At 43.5% G+C, this 13,450-nt stretch overlaps 1 protein-coding gene across 3 annotated transcripts in view; it reads right to left on the bottom strand.

Annotated features, from left to right (window-relative positions):
• Positions 1-13,450, bottom strand: part of STOX2 (storkhead box 2) — a 142,924-nt gene that overhangs the window by 64,174 nt on the left and 65,300 nt on the right. The window contains exon 1 of one of the 3 annotated variants that reach the window (XM_061992900.1): positions 6,152-6,328. The exons of the other annotated variants lie outside the window; for them this stretch is intronic. Coding sequence (XP_061848884.1) covers positions 6,152-6,317 — 166 coding nt within the window. The 5' untranslated portion in view covers positions 6,318-6,328. Of the gene's footprint in view, positions 1-6,151; positions 6,329-13,450 lie in introns of those variants that run through there. 3 annotated transcript variants of the gene reach the window in all.

Here is a 13,450-nt window from a genome sequence, read left to right as displayed (position 1 = left end):
ACTTATTTTTCAACACTACTTTATATGATTCATGGCCCAGAGTTTAGGTGATAGAACACTGACTCAGCTTTAAGGCTGTTTGTGACAGACATTCTACAGCCTGCTATGGGTTATGAAGTAGAAACACACTAAAGAACCTCCCCAGAACTGAAAAGAAACCTGAAATTTCTGGAAGACTTCTACAATGTTCTTAGCAAAGTACCATCTTTTTAGTCTTCATACATGATTGCACTTAGACCTCTTTAAACCGTGTGAAGAATGTTACAAAGATGTCAGTTTACTCTGGGAGGGACTCTCCTGAATACAAATGAAGGCCTATTGTTGCGCACAACTGAGCAGGTCACTAGGCTAAACCAAGGTGATGTGCAAAATCCTCACATTTCAGCCTCTTCCAACAAGTAATGCATTTTGCAAAGATGCGGCAGCTATTTGACTCCGAAGTGGCGCGACATTCAACACCCTTCAGGTTTATCAAACATTGCCAAGAAAGACAAAGCACATCTTCTACACCTGTGAAAGACTGGGAGCTCTTTATGATGAATCGGTATTGTGTCTGTTCTGAACCCTTGTCCATTCTTGAAAGAGGAGCTTCCTGTATCTTTGGTAGGCTATCATGATGTCTAGTGTGTGTATAGCAAATTACTTCAATCACAGGATCTCTGGAAAACACACCTAGAAATGTAATCAGATTCCGGCCGACATCTCTGCGCAAATGCCAATGAGACAATACCCTTTGGTGACCTGATCCTGGTGTGCCTCTGTGCATCCTGACCTGGCTTAAGGTCCAAGTAAACCAGCAGAGAGAATACAGTGACTTGGAATGCAAGCAGTGACAGAGGCTGGGAAGGAAAAATAACCTGAAACTTAGCGCTGCAGGGATGAGTGCTTTGAACTGAGATAGAATCATAAACAGGTCCAGGTAAGATAGGCACACACAGACTTCCATTTCCTTCTTATATTCATTCTTCTTTGGTTTTACTTCTAATGTCATGAACTAAAAAGCCACTCTGGATCCCTTTGCTCAGAGATCACAACAGTCATGAAGAACAACAGGTACTCAAATGGAGTTTGGTCAGCTGAAGCACAAGTAGTACACAAGGCATTGTCCACAGCTTGGTCTAAAAGTGAAGTAATGGATGCAGAAAGCACCTTGGGTATCTGTTGGGAATGGACCAGGCGTGGAGACAGTGGTGTAACGCACAGGCAACCACAGGAGTGAAGACTAAGGCTCTAAAGAAGGAGGAGAGAGATTGTCTTTTGTACTCTTTTAGGCAAGAAAACAGAAGGGAAAATGAAGTGAGCCAGAATCTGTGTAAATATGACTGGTCCATAAACTTGGACCAAGTTTGTGGTCTGAACATAGACCCCTTCATCAGTTGGGATGCAGTGAAAGTTCCTGTTTCTCTGTCAAGGTAAGTGGATGCTGCAGAGGCCAAAAGGATCTGTAAAGGACCACAAGTCCAGGAGCAATTTCCCAAGCAACCAAGCAAGCATAACTCCTGAAGTAACTGAATGGTGTGACTTACTTGGGGTTCACCCGGTCAACATAGGCTGAAGCAAAGGAGAGTAAGCAGGAGTCATGTGACAAAGCTAGCCCTGCTAGCCTTTGACACCTACATGCTCTCAGTATTCATAATGTCCCATTAATAGGTTTGGTCTAAGGCAGCCTAAAACTACTCAGAATTCAGGGAGGCAAAGAGATCATATTACTGCTCAGCAGATGATCTGGAAGGTGTTTCTTAATACCACACTGGGAGAAAAAGGTGATGCAATACTGATTATTCCATTAAATATTAATTACAATACTGCTACTTTCAAGCTACAACATATTCCTTTAGATAACTGAATAAAGGGCCAGGAGAACTGAATGTGCTCCAAGGCTTTGCAGGCATCTGCCACTTCTCAATTACATTAAACAGAGTTCTTCAGATCATGCATGGTTATCTCCACATATTAATTTTTATCAGAGTATGACACTCAAGCTTTAAAAAAAAACCCCAACTCAGGACCGTCAAATTTGTTATAATTACTCCCAAGATCCTTCTTACTGTTCAAGAAGGCTGAAGAGGCAGTCCTAGACCTTCTATCAAACATTCTTGAAACAGAGAATAAGGATATCTTTTCTTCCTACAAATGTTAATTTGCATACAGATACCATCAGTTGAATGGACACGTTACATACGTCTCTCCTTTCTCTTCAACTTGGTAATCAAACTCAAGTAACAGAAGGGCAACACGGAGATGGCATTTTAGTCATCAACTTTGGAGCACTGAAACCTCTGTGAGGAAATATTATAACAAAGAGTAAGAAAGTAACTGCAAACTTTTCAGAAGGTAACCTTCAAATAAGCACACTCTGGAATTAGTTTTGACCACTGTAGAAAGCTCTTCATACATTCCTTCCTGCTGCATGTGCTAGACTGTTACCCTACACCACCCTCATCTCAAACCGACACATTACCTCCAACACCAAGATCTTCAATTAAAGCAGCTCAAGAAAGGCTGCAAGAAAAAAAAAAAAAAAAATCTTTCCAGAGCACTACTCAGTTCTGGTAACATTTAACAGCTGGGTCAACCACAGGGTGCAGTTCCTCTCTCCACTAAAACAAAATCCACAATTTGCCTGTGTTATTTAGGAGGAAAAATAACCCCAAAAAAAGCAGGAAGCTTCCAATGTTTCAAAAGCTATACATATTATTTCATGTGACTGCTTGGAGCCTTCCTAAGTTTCAGTAAGTTCTATCCTGCTTGCCAGTTCCAGATGATTTCTTTACTTTCCCTTCAATTAAGCAGCAATCTATCAAAACCTTCAAGTACATTCCCGTGTATTCATTTGATTGGATTCTAATTTCTCAACATCTCTTTTCAAGCAAGGTCAAAGCTCTGCATTGTTGTAGTTTTCTTTTTCAGAGGGTTTTTTTTTTCTCCAAGTCAGTCCTCCACTGGGAAATTAATATTCCACATGAACAATGAACTCCTTGCGTGGCCTTTGAACTTAGCGGTTGCTAGGAAGCCTAAGGAAACCCTGGAGCACAGATGATTTAATAGCACATATCCAGAGATTATTCAGCAGTAAAAATGTGTAGTTTTCTAAATCCCCTGCTTTTTTTCCTCTCCTTACTTCCATCTCCCTTCATCTGTCAAACAATCTTTAAATTTCAGATGAATCTGCATCAATTTTCTATAATTACGGGCAGTTTGTTCCACAAGTATTGAAAATGTGACTGCCAGCCACCAATGCTGCTTCCAATCAAGCAAGTACCAAATTGGTCCTTAACTCAGTTTTACAAAAAATGCTGCTTAAAACCAGGTGTGCTTCACTGCTCTAGTACCAGGCTTGCACTCCCATTACAAACACGGTTCTGCTTAGAGACTGCATTTTCCCCAAACAAAACACCACAGCATTGACTGCAACAACATTACTCATTATTTTTCTATGCCGAAAGAAATATATACAGGATTCTCCACGCCTCTTTTAGTCATTCTCAAATATTAAAGTTTCGAGCTTTTTAACACCTTATGGAAGGCAGTTTGACTGTCTGCTATTTCTTATTTCCCTAAGCAGAGTAATTGAGGCAAAACCCCAAAGTTTCTTTCCCACCCTCCACCCTCATCCCAAACAATGCGGCATTTAATTAAAAGAGAACCACAACAATGCTAATGGTGATGAGTTTAAATGGTTGGATAAACAGAATGCAGGCCTCTGACAAGCCCATGTGTTTCAGGACACTGTCTCCCCTACAACATTCTGGGTGACAAAGAATGTATTTGTATTCCTGATCCCCAAAACTTTCATGCCAGAGGACTTCCTACAGATTTCCACAAGAAAGAGAGTTTCCTTCAAATAGTGAGAAGTGTTTTGATACAGTAGCCATTCCTCCCAAAACTAATATTTGGAAAAGCAGTGTAGAAGAGGATCTTTTAAAAATAAATGAATGTGGAAACTATCCATCAAGAGAGAACAATTGCATTTCCAGCTAAAAGCCCACTAAGTTGACATTGTGTATTGTTAGTAAAAAGAACCCAAAACCAAACAACAACCCCCCAACAAGCACTTGCCAATTTCAACTTTCAGTGTATTCTCTCTCCAACAACTTTAGCAAATTATTCAAACTAAACATGACATTTGTCCTTCTTCAGCTGCTGCAACTGAAATCAATGAGCTCTATATTCATAAACACAGTATTCTACGGGTCTGGAGATTACTTTAAAACATTTACAGCAGATTTCAAATCTATGCCATTCTCTCCCACTCCATCAAGGACACATGTATCTTTAAAAAAATGCAGGGTGACACATCTGATTCTGCAGATTGCTGGTGTTTAACTGTCTGGTCGGATTGTACCACTCTTGCCAAGATAAAGCTTTTACAGAGCCAGAATTCTTCCCTGGAGAACTGAAAACAAGCAAAAAAACCCACATCGTTTGACATAAAATGCTCACGTGAGCTTCTCTTTTAAATATGAGCTTCCAAGCTGAAAGAAAGGCCTTAAAGTACAGACTTTAACAGAACTGACACAGCATATCTTACAGTGGGAGTATCAGGATGTTCACACAGAACAACAACAGTCTTTGCAGTATTGGATAGCTTTGGCTTTCCAGCCACTTTCAAGTCCTGCAGCACCAACAAAACAAAACAACCCCTCCACCACCACCATTCTCCTCTTCTTCAGCTGTTCAAGCATAAATTATCCTTGTCATTTTCTCTCAATATGTGGCTCCCCGGGAAAGGGGAAAATCAAAGCAGCTATTGACAAAATAGCACAATATTCTTATGCAGGCAGATTTTTCAATAAAACACATATTATTTCCCTAGAGCTCAGGCACTAAAAAAAGAATAGTCATGAGACAGTTTTAAAACACAAGAAACCAATCCCGACTAAAGAGATATGTTTATTAGGGTCAGAGACAGGAAAGTGAGAATATAACTAAACCACCACAATCTTTGGCTCAACCTTTGCAGCAGAAATGTGAGCGGGGGGACACACAACATGACAGGGCAGCGGGCTGGAAACGTTTTCAGTAATGTATAACAAATACCTTCATTTTCTCTCTCTCCCTCTTTTTCTCCTTTAAAGGAATCTGCCTACTCTAACTAAATTGAGCCTCTCAGGAAAAACGTGTCTTTATGATAAATTGGAATTTGCCATCATAGTAATGAAACATTATGTCCGATCATCACAATAAGCAGGCAGCAGAACAACAAAGGAGGTTTCCAGGATCTTCTGCCCCCAGCCCCCTCGCCACCAGCATTTTCCCAAGTCTTTTTGGGTGTTTATGAAATGTCTGAATTCCAAGGCCTCTGAGACGCATTTCAGGATGGAGCAGCTTCTATTAACAGTACCGAGGCTTTCTGAAATTGCACCAGCACCCCATTGGAGGCCAAGCCTCTCCCCAACGCCTGCCTTTCCCTGCGCTGTTTTTTTGTTTTGTTTGCGCTCTCTCTTTCCTGTGCACAAACATGTTGGTGCAGTGTCCGTTATTTCCCTATGCCCTCCCAGCCCCCTTGAAACCAACAGACAAATGAATCTACATGCACGTGTGTGTTCCGCCACATACACAAGTCTGGTCTCTTTCTGCATCTCAAATAACAAATGCAAATGTGTTTACAGTCATTTTCACCAAAGCAAGCTTTGCCATTGCAGAAACATGCAGCTGAAACACAGAGAGCCTGCAACAAGGCTATAGCGTTTGCAGTCACAGGTAACCCTTTTCCTTTCCAAAATGGAAAAACATGCAAGCCCGATGAGTTAACCAGAGTTAACTGCATTTAAAGAGGAACGTGTGGGGCAGGAGTAAATATCCAGCACATGCTTTTACGCACAAAAGGAGCAAAGGGTTCCATGCGCTGTACACCCAGTCATTTTTATCTGTCCTTCCACGACAGAGATGCGCCCATTTCTCTCACAAATTTATCTCACTCAACAAATAGATTTTAAACACTATGTTGCAAGGCCCCCTCTGTAAATCTCGCAGAGGTACAAAATGGTGGATGTATGCTATATATTTTTTTTTGCATTATTCGTAACAACTTCGGCTCCTGGTCGCAAGCTCCCCTCCATACCCACCGATGTAGCCTTTCCGGCCAGCCACACGTCCTGCCCCAGCCTCGCAATAAAACGCTCTCGCACCCACAAATTATGTTACAAACCTGATGTCATGTAGCCTCGTGATGTCTGAGAAATAAAAGCCGGTGGGAAGTGTTTGTGCAGCCGGTAGTCCTTCTCGCTGCGGGACCTCACACGGTCTGAGGCCCGGTCGGAGAAGTCGGAGCTAGGCCAGGCCCGCCGCAAGGTCGTACTCCGCGTCTTCTTCATCCTGAGGATGCCCGCGCCTAATCCTCCCGCCGCTGCATGGGTCAGGCCGTCGCGCTCGCCGGATGCGCGCTGCCTGGCATCAGCCTAGCGCGGGTACCGCCGGGGCGCAACCTGCGCGCATCGCGCCGCTCCCTCTTCTAGGGCGCCGGCCGCAGGTCCCTTCCTTTTTTTTTTTTTTTCCCCTCGAATGATCCAATTTTACACACGTCCCACAATGCATTACACTTCATTTGCAATCGGTCCGGCTTACAGCTCCCAGATTCGCGTGGAGGAAAGGCACGTTATGTGGCTTCTCAGGCAAAAAAAAAAAAAACAAGCGGGGAGGAGGGGGGTATTGCGGGGGGGATGGGGACGAGAGATGTGCAGCGTGGGAGCTCGGGGGTCCCGAACAATGGCCCGATTCAGCCCGGCCGTGCTTAGCCAACTGTGAGCCGCCACACAAAAGGCCCAAACAAACGAGGGAAACCCCGCGGCCGCCGGCTGCGACCCCGACCGCGACGCGCCCAGCGTTGGGGAGGCGGCGGCGGCTCCAGGCACGGCGGGAGGAGCAGCGAGAGGAGGGAGGGCCTGCGGGCGCCTCTCTCAGCCGCAAGCCCCCGCCGTCACCCTCAGGCCCGCGGCGCCCGTGCGGCAGACAGCGGCCCGCGGCCCCCGGCTGCGCCGCGCCTCGCCATGGCCGACCCCGACCCCCGCCCGCTTGTCCCCGGGGCTGGACCGCGGCCGGCTCCGCGCTAGGGGCGGGGGGCGACGCTACTGGTGAGGCCGCCTAGCCCGCCCGCCGCCCTCTCTCCGCCCCGCCGCGCCGCGCCGCGCCGCGAGCAGCTGCTGCTGGAGCGCCGGGCGCCGCGCCACTGCCCAGGCTCATGCTAGTCCCGCCGGGCTCCGCGCTCCCCCGTGCGGCGCCGGCCGGGGTTTAGGCCGGTCGGCAGGCACCCGCCTACAAAACGCCGTGCACCGCGGGGGACCCGGCCCCCTCCCGCTCCGCCTCCTTTCCGTCCGCCCGTCCGTCCTTCCTTCCCGGCGGCGGCTGTGGCGGGAGAGCGCGGTGCGCAGCGCCGGACACGAACCCCGCGCCGCCGGGCTCTGGGCACCGCCCGCGGCAGCCAATGGGGAGGGGGCAGCGTGGCGCGCCGCGCCCCGCCGAGCACCGGGCAGTAGCGGAACGGCAGCACGGCCATGGCGCGGCGCGGCGCGGCACAACGGACGGGTACAGCAGAGGGAAGGGGGCCGGGAGAGATTCGGATCTCCGAGGCACCTCAGCATGGAGCCGGCGGGGTTCAGCGACACATCTTCTCTCCAAGTCACCTTCTTGCCCCCTCGGCGCCTGAAGAGCTGCTGCTGTCCACCTCTCCCCAGGTGGGGCTTGTTCAGTCATCCCACCACATTAAAAAAAAACGTTGCAAGCCACAAGGATATAGAATCGTACAATGGTAGAGGTTGGAAGGGACCTCTTGAGATCATCTAGTCCAAGACATCCAGCCTACCCACCCTGCAGGTGGGAAAGAGGTTGCCCACCCTCTCACCCAGCGGTGCATCCACCTGTACCCTGGGTGCCAGCTGGAACAGGGCCAGGCTGCCTGGGAAGCGGGGCTTTACCAACTCTGTTTAGCCAAAACTGAGCCAAGGGACTTGGCATCCTCCTCGCCTGGAATCAGGTGGTACCAACGTTACCAGTGGAGACAACTGCAATGCAGGGATTTGAAAACGTTGCCAATAAATTACTGATGTTTACACATTTATAAGTATTTAACCATGCTTACAGTGGGCTGTGTCACATTTCTAAGAGCGTGGAAAATCAGAGGACTGTAATTTTGTCAGTAATTGAAAATTTTCAATAGTGGTGAACTAGTAAAAGGATGACTGTCAGTGAATGAGTCACATCAAAGACATCAGGCCTTAAGACATTATCCCTTTGCTGCCTTGCTGCACGGCTTTGGGTTAATCCCTTCAGTACCCACCTCAGCTCGCCTGGCTATGCTACTGTGGACAGAACACATGCCAAAGAATCATTCAGAGTTTCATATGCAACCATCCCTTTCACATGAGTAGAAATTCCATGAATGAAACCTAGCAAGAGCACTGAAAATTAAATACTATGGGATCCTTTCTCACTTCAGCCTTATCTGCTTCTTACTGTGTGAAAAGCCATCAGGAATTACATGTTTCCATTGATACTTTGTATGCTAGTAGAAACAAGAAAAAGTAAGATGAGCAAAAAAAAAATGGCCTAGAGCTGCACTAATAAAAATATATATTTTCCATCATGCAACTTACTCATCTAGGAATTTACTCATCAACCTACACAAAGCTTATAATAGAGCATGCTTTCATCCTCAGACCAGAAAAACTGTATGGAGAACGTCTAGAATCATTCACCTTTTGTCATTGAAGCCTGAGCTTGAGATAGATTATCACTACCTAGCTAAGTCCAACTTAAAAAACCTATCCATTTTACCAGATGTAAAAGGAAATTTAATTTTATCTGGGAGCATAAACTCTCAGTCCACCATCTAAATGCTGAATGAATGATGGCTATACATTTGCAGCTGTTAAGAAGTGGTTGAAGATAGCTGGCCGGCTAACTTCAACATAGAGCTGAACTCAACCATTCTCCTTGTCTAGACACAGCCCTAGATATCAATCCGTTTGATTAAAAAAAGACAGGAGACAAGAGACAAATAGAAATAAGCAATGAAGAGTAAAAATGAGGTCAAGAAGTAGACAGGAAAAAGCAGGTGGGGGAACAAACAAGACCACAGTGATGCTTATGCTGGCTTTCTGCATAATTATTCCCAACCAAAAATACTTGAGTCTAGTTTCAGACTAGAATGAAATATTTCAGCCTCATTTCTATTCTAACAAGTGCCAAATCAAAAACCAGGGGACAGCTCTGCAACTGTCAGATAAAGTACAGATACCCCATTTCTTTTTGAGCAATTTTCTGCCCACTAATGAACTGGTGACAGAGTACAGAAGTCTTTCAAGTAGTTTTAATTGATTTAATTTGTACACTTGAAGGAATTGTCATGAGAGAAATACTGTACATACAGTTAACACCTGGCATCTTCCACTTACCAACTGTAGGAATCGGACTGGTTCATAGTTTTGGGCACAGATAGCACGATACATTTCCATTGTGTGATAATTTTAAGCAAATTGTAATTTGCTCCCACAACTATGAAAAGTTATTTTCATATTAAAATGGGAGGAGAAGGGAATGAGAGGACTAAGCAATCCATCTAGCAAGGTCAACTTTATCTTCTCAAACGTGGGGAGATTTGTTTAAAAGCAGTTTTGGAGGCCTTCCCTCACTACTGAGATGTTATTCCTGCAGTCAGTTAAAACGCCTTACATTCAGTCTTCTCCTAGTTATCTTGTTTGTTTTCAGCTTGAATTTTCCTGACATGATATCTGAAAGAGCTCTTTTGTTTGAAGAGAGGAATTCAGAGCAAGTTTCCTCCTGCTCTTACATTGTTTGAAGTCAAGTGTTGTTACTGGGAAGAACCAAATATATAATTAGAGACCAAGTTTAAGTGGTGGCCGTTTTCTTTTGAAAAAGAGCTAGAATGATGAGTGTAATTGATTTTCTTTTTTTTTTTTTCTTCAGTGGCCAAACTGAAATAATTTACTTCATATGAACTGAAAGCTAAAATTTCACCTCTTAAAAAAAACCCAACCAAACAACTCCTAACATTTTATTCTTAGGCATTTTACGTTCTTTTTTGGGTTTTTTTCTTAATAAAAGAAAATAAATGTCTACATTCATATGGCTGTGTTAGAACAGGGTAAAGGAAAGAAGAGTTTCCAGCTACAAATGGCTGTCCTGCTTTCTAAAGCAATAGTACATTACTCTTATAAGCACAGTTTGAAATAAATAAAAATATGCTGTTTAACCCAGCAGTTCCAACAGCACAGGGAGGACCAATTTTCTTTGGCTGAAACCACTGGGAAATTCTGCTTTAACTTACAAGTATTTTTGGCTACCTGTTACATGTTGGTAAAATTTTGCCAAATTTTAAAACAAGTTTGGAAATAGTCTGATGGAGCTTGCTAGGAATAAGGAAAAATACTTCTTCCAAGCAAGAATTGAATTGATGGGAATCTGATCACTTGATATCAACGACAAAGAGGAAAAGAACATGTTTCAAAGTTTTTTATTTATTTGATGGGGTTTTTAATAAGGGAAAGCACTGATTCAGAAGCTTTTTGTTGAGAATCAGATAAAGCTTTTTTTTAATCATTTGGTATTAAAAAGTCCCACGGGTATCATCTCTTTCTCAAATTACTAGAAGAAGTGAGGCTTGCATGACTAGACCATAGAGATCTTGGGGAAAAAAGTCTGAACTAAACCAAAAAGAAGACACCCCTGCCTCCCTAAACCTAACAATTCCTTATCAGGAATTTGCAACATAATAGTAGCCATTTGAAAGGCACTGATTTAACATTATGAATTTCAAAAAAGCAGCTTAGGTACCTATAAGACATTGCAAAAGATGCTTAGGTGTCCAAGCTTGCAATCACAACCCTGCCTCAGTCCAAATTCACAGGGCTTTTAGAGAAGCAATTAAAAATTTAGCTTCTGAAAACCTTCCATAGTATCCTCTAGAAAGTGAGAAAACAAATATTACTAAGGACATCTATTGCATTTAATCTTCATAAACACTCACATATTAGTTGCTAAGCAGGTCTGTTCCCATTTTGCAGATGAGAAATGGCAAAAAGACATGACTGTCTCAGAAGAGTGTAAGAAATTAGCGGCAAATACGCTGTTGCAACTCAAGGGTCCCAGCCTCCATTTAATAGGCTTCTTTTTCCTCAACTGAAAAATAATAATCATGCAGCAGAGTACAATATGGTGAGATAGATATATAGATATATGTATATTTCTCCCCATGTGTGTGTGCATGTGTGCTTGTGCACATGTGCCTATAGGGTAATTGCACTCATGTTATGTGGTATTTCAAGTTTCCGTTGGGGCTGCTTCTTTTTACCTCTCCACGACAAACAAGTTTCCATAGGGGACAGCAGCAGGCTTCAGTAGCACGGTGGGCTTGGGGACTGACTGCATGAGGATTTCAAGGCAATAAGCATGCAAGCCAAAGACTAAAATAAAAATAGCAAAATGGGTTCTCCCTTACCCTGTCACTACCTTGCCTGTTAAACATAGTCAAATGGCTGCCTTGCAGAAAGGAAATTAAAAGGGCTTTGCTTTATTACTATCAGCTGAGCTGGTCATAGAATCATAAAATCATAGAATCATTATGGTTGGAAAAGACCTTTAAGATGGTAAGTGTCCTTTTGTGGTCCCCAAAAATGAAGACTACAAATAACGTTGATATTACTAGGACACGGGGGAGACTTTGTCCTAACGAAGGCCACAGTCACTGACAACCAGGTAAAATGAGGAGCAGGTCATTTTGTGGCCTAGGAAAACAAACCCATCAAATTCTGTAACTTTTTAAAAGGTCGAGATAGGATGCTGCAAGATGCTGGGAAAGGAAATGCAGGTCCTATGGAAGTGGGAGGGGGAGACCAGAAAGCAATAAATAGAAAACTAAAGGGGAGGAAAAAAGCAAGGAGTTGAAAAGCATTAAAGCAGAAAATGAGGAAGGAAAGTTGAGTGCCAGAAGAGGTGGAAAAAATGTAATTATGGACTTGGAAAAAACAGCAAACTGAGGTATAACATCATAGGCCTTGGCAATATACCATTTTATTACACGTACAGCTCTGCATAACAGCTTTCCTCAGAAAATACATTACCTGCATTTCTAACATTAATAAATCCATGCAGAAAAAAAAAGAAGTCCACTATAGAAACTCACCATCTTCATGCCTGGATTCCTGTGTCTCTGTATTAACAAATGTGCAGAACTCAGGCTCAAAAAAAAACCATGTTTTTGTGCAATGCCTTATTGGTTAAGGAGGTCTGGCAACAGGCTGCAACTGTCCTTGGCTGTAGGAAGCACTAATTTTCCTTTCCAGGTCTTTGTTATCAAACATACTGGCAAGAACAATCCAGAAAACTTCATGTTGTAGCACATCATCTTTCACAGCAGCCCTTAGACTTCTGACACTAACACTATTAATTTATCACCTCTCACTAGTACTTGTTACTCAAATTTGCAAGAGAAGCCAAGTACTTGTAATCTATGTTTGTGGACTGGGTCACAAAATAAGGCCACCTCTCTTAATGGACTTACTGACAAGAGAAAAATTGGGCTTGCTCAGACAACTCCCTCTCCTTGGAGAGAGCACTTGAGAAACTCCAACAAAAAGGGAAAGAAAAAATTCCAAGGGCAAAGGTGTAAGTTAAAAAAAGTACAAGTATTAAAAAAGGAAAATATTTCAGAGCTTATCACAAGCAAATACTCAGTCTAACTCCAGAATGCTATCAGGTTGTGTTAGGCTATGGTAGTAATCCTGGCTTAATTACAGCACCTCTTAAACCAGTTTCAGATCATATTTCTCTCACTGCTATGCTTAGGGAATGTGTGATGACAGGAATGCAGTACTGCTGCTGCACACATGCTGTAGCTCACCGATTCATTTTTCTGTGTGCTGGCTTATGTGCTGTGGTATTTATTTTAACTTGCATGACTTTTAAGAAAAACCTGCCTCTATTATGAGAAGAAAGGCTCTCCTGTTATTTTTTTTTCATGCCAGACCTTCTGATTACATTTGTGCTTTCTCTGCACAGCACACAACTGATGCAGAATATTTTTAATTCTGGATACCCAAGGCTACCTAAAAACATGCCAATGTACCAAAAGGAACCCAGGCTACAGGATACAGCTTTTGCTTTGATGTATGCTTTTCCTCTCCTATTATCACTGACTCAAAGCCTGTTAGTTAAAATGGGTGGAAGCCGGGTTTGTAACTCCTCGATGCACAAAACTAACTGGAGAGGGAGGCAAGCTATGAATCCTGCACGGATTTTCACACAGTCAAGCATTTATTAAACCTCTCACATATAATAGAATTCAAAACCTTTGAGAAGTGGAGCTATAGCAACTCCATTCACTGGCTGCTCTTTCAAAGGATATAGTAGTAAAAGATGTGCCAAAAATGTTGGCCTCAACTTTCTTGCTTTTCACTGGTGTCACATATCATTAGTACCCTGGTATTTATGTAAC

The sequence above is a fragment of the Colius striatus genome, chromosome 3, assembly GCF_028858725.1.
Source record: "Colius striatus isolate bColStr4 chromosome 3, bColStr4.1.hap1, whole genome shotgun sequence".
Taxonomy (NCBI): domain Eukaryota; kingdom Metazoa; phylum Chordata; class Aves; order Coliiformes; family Coliidae; genus Colius; species Colius striatus.
Note: the sequence above shows the minus strand (reverse complement) of the source record. Positions and strands in the feature narration are given on the sequence as shown.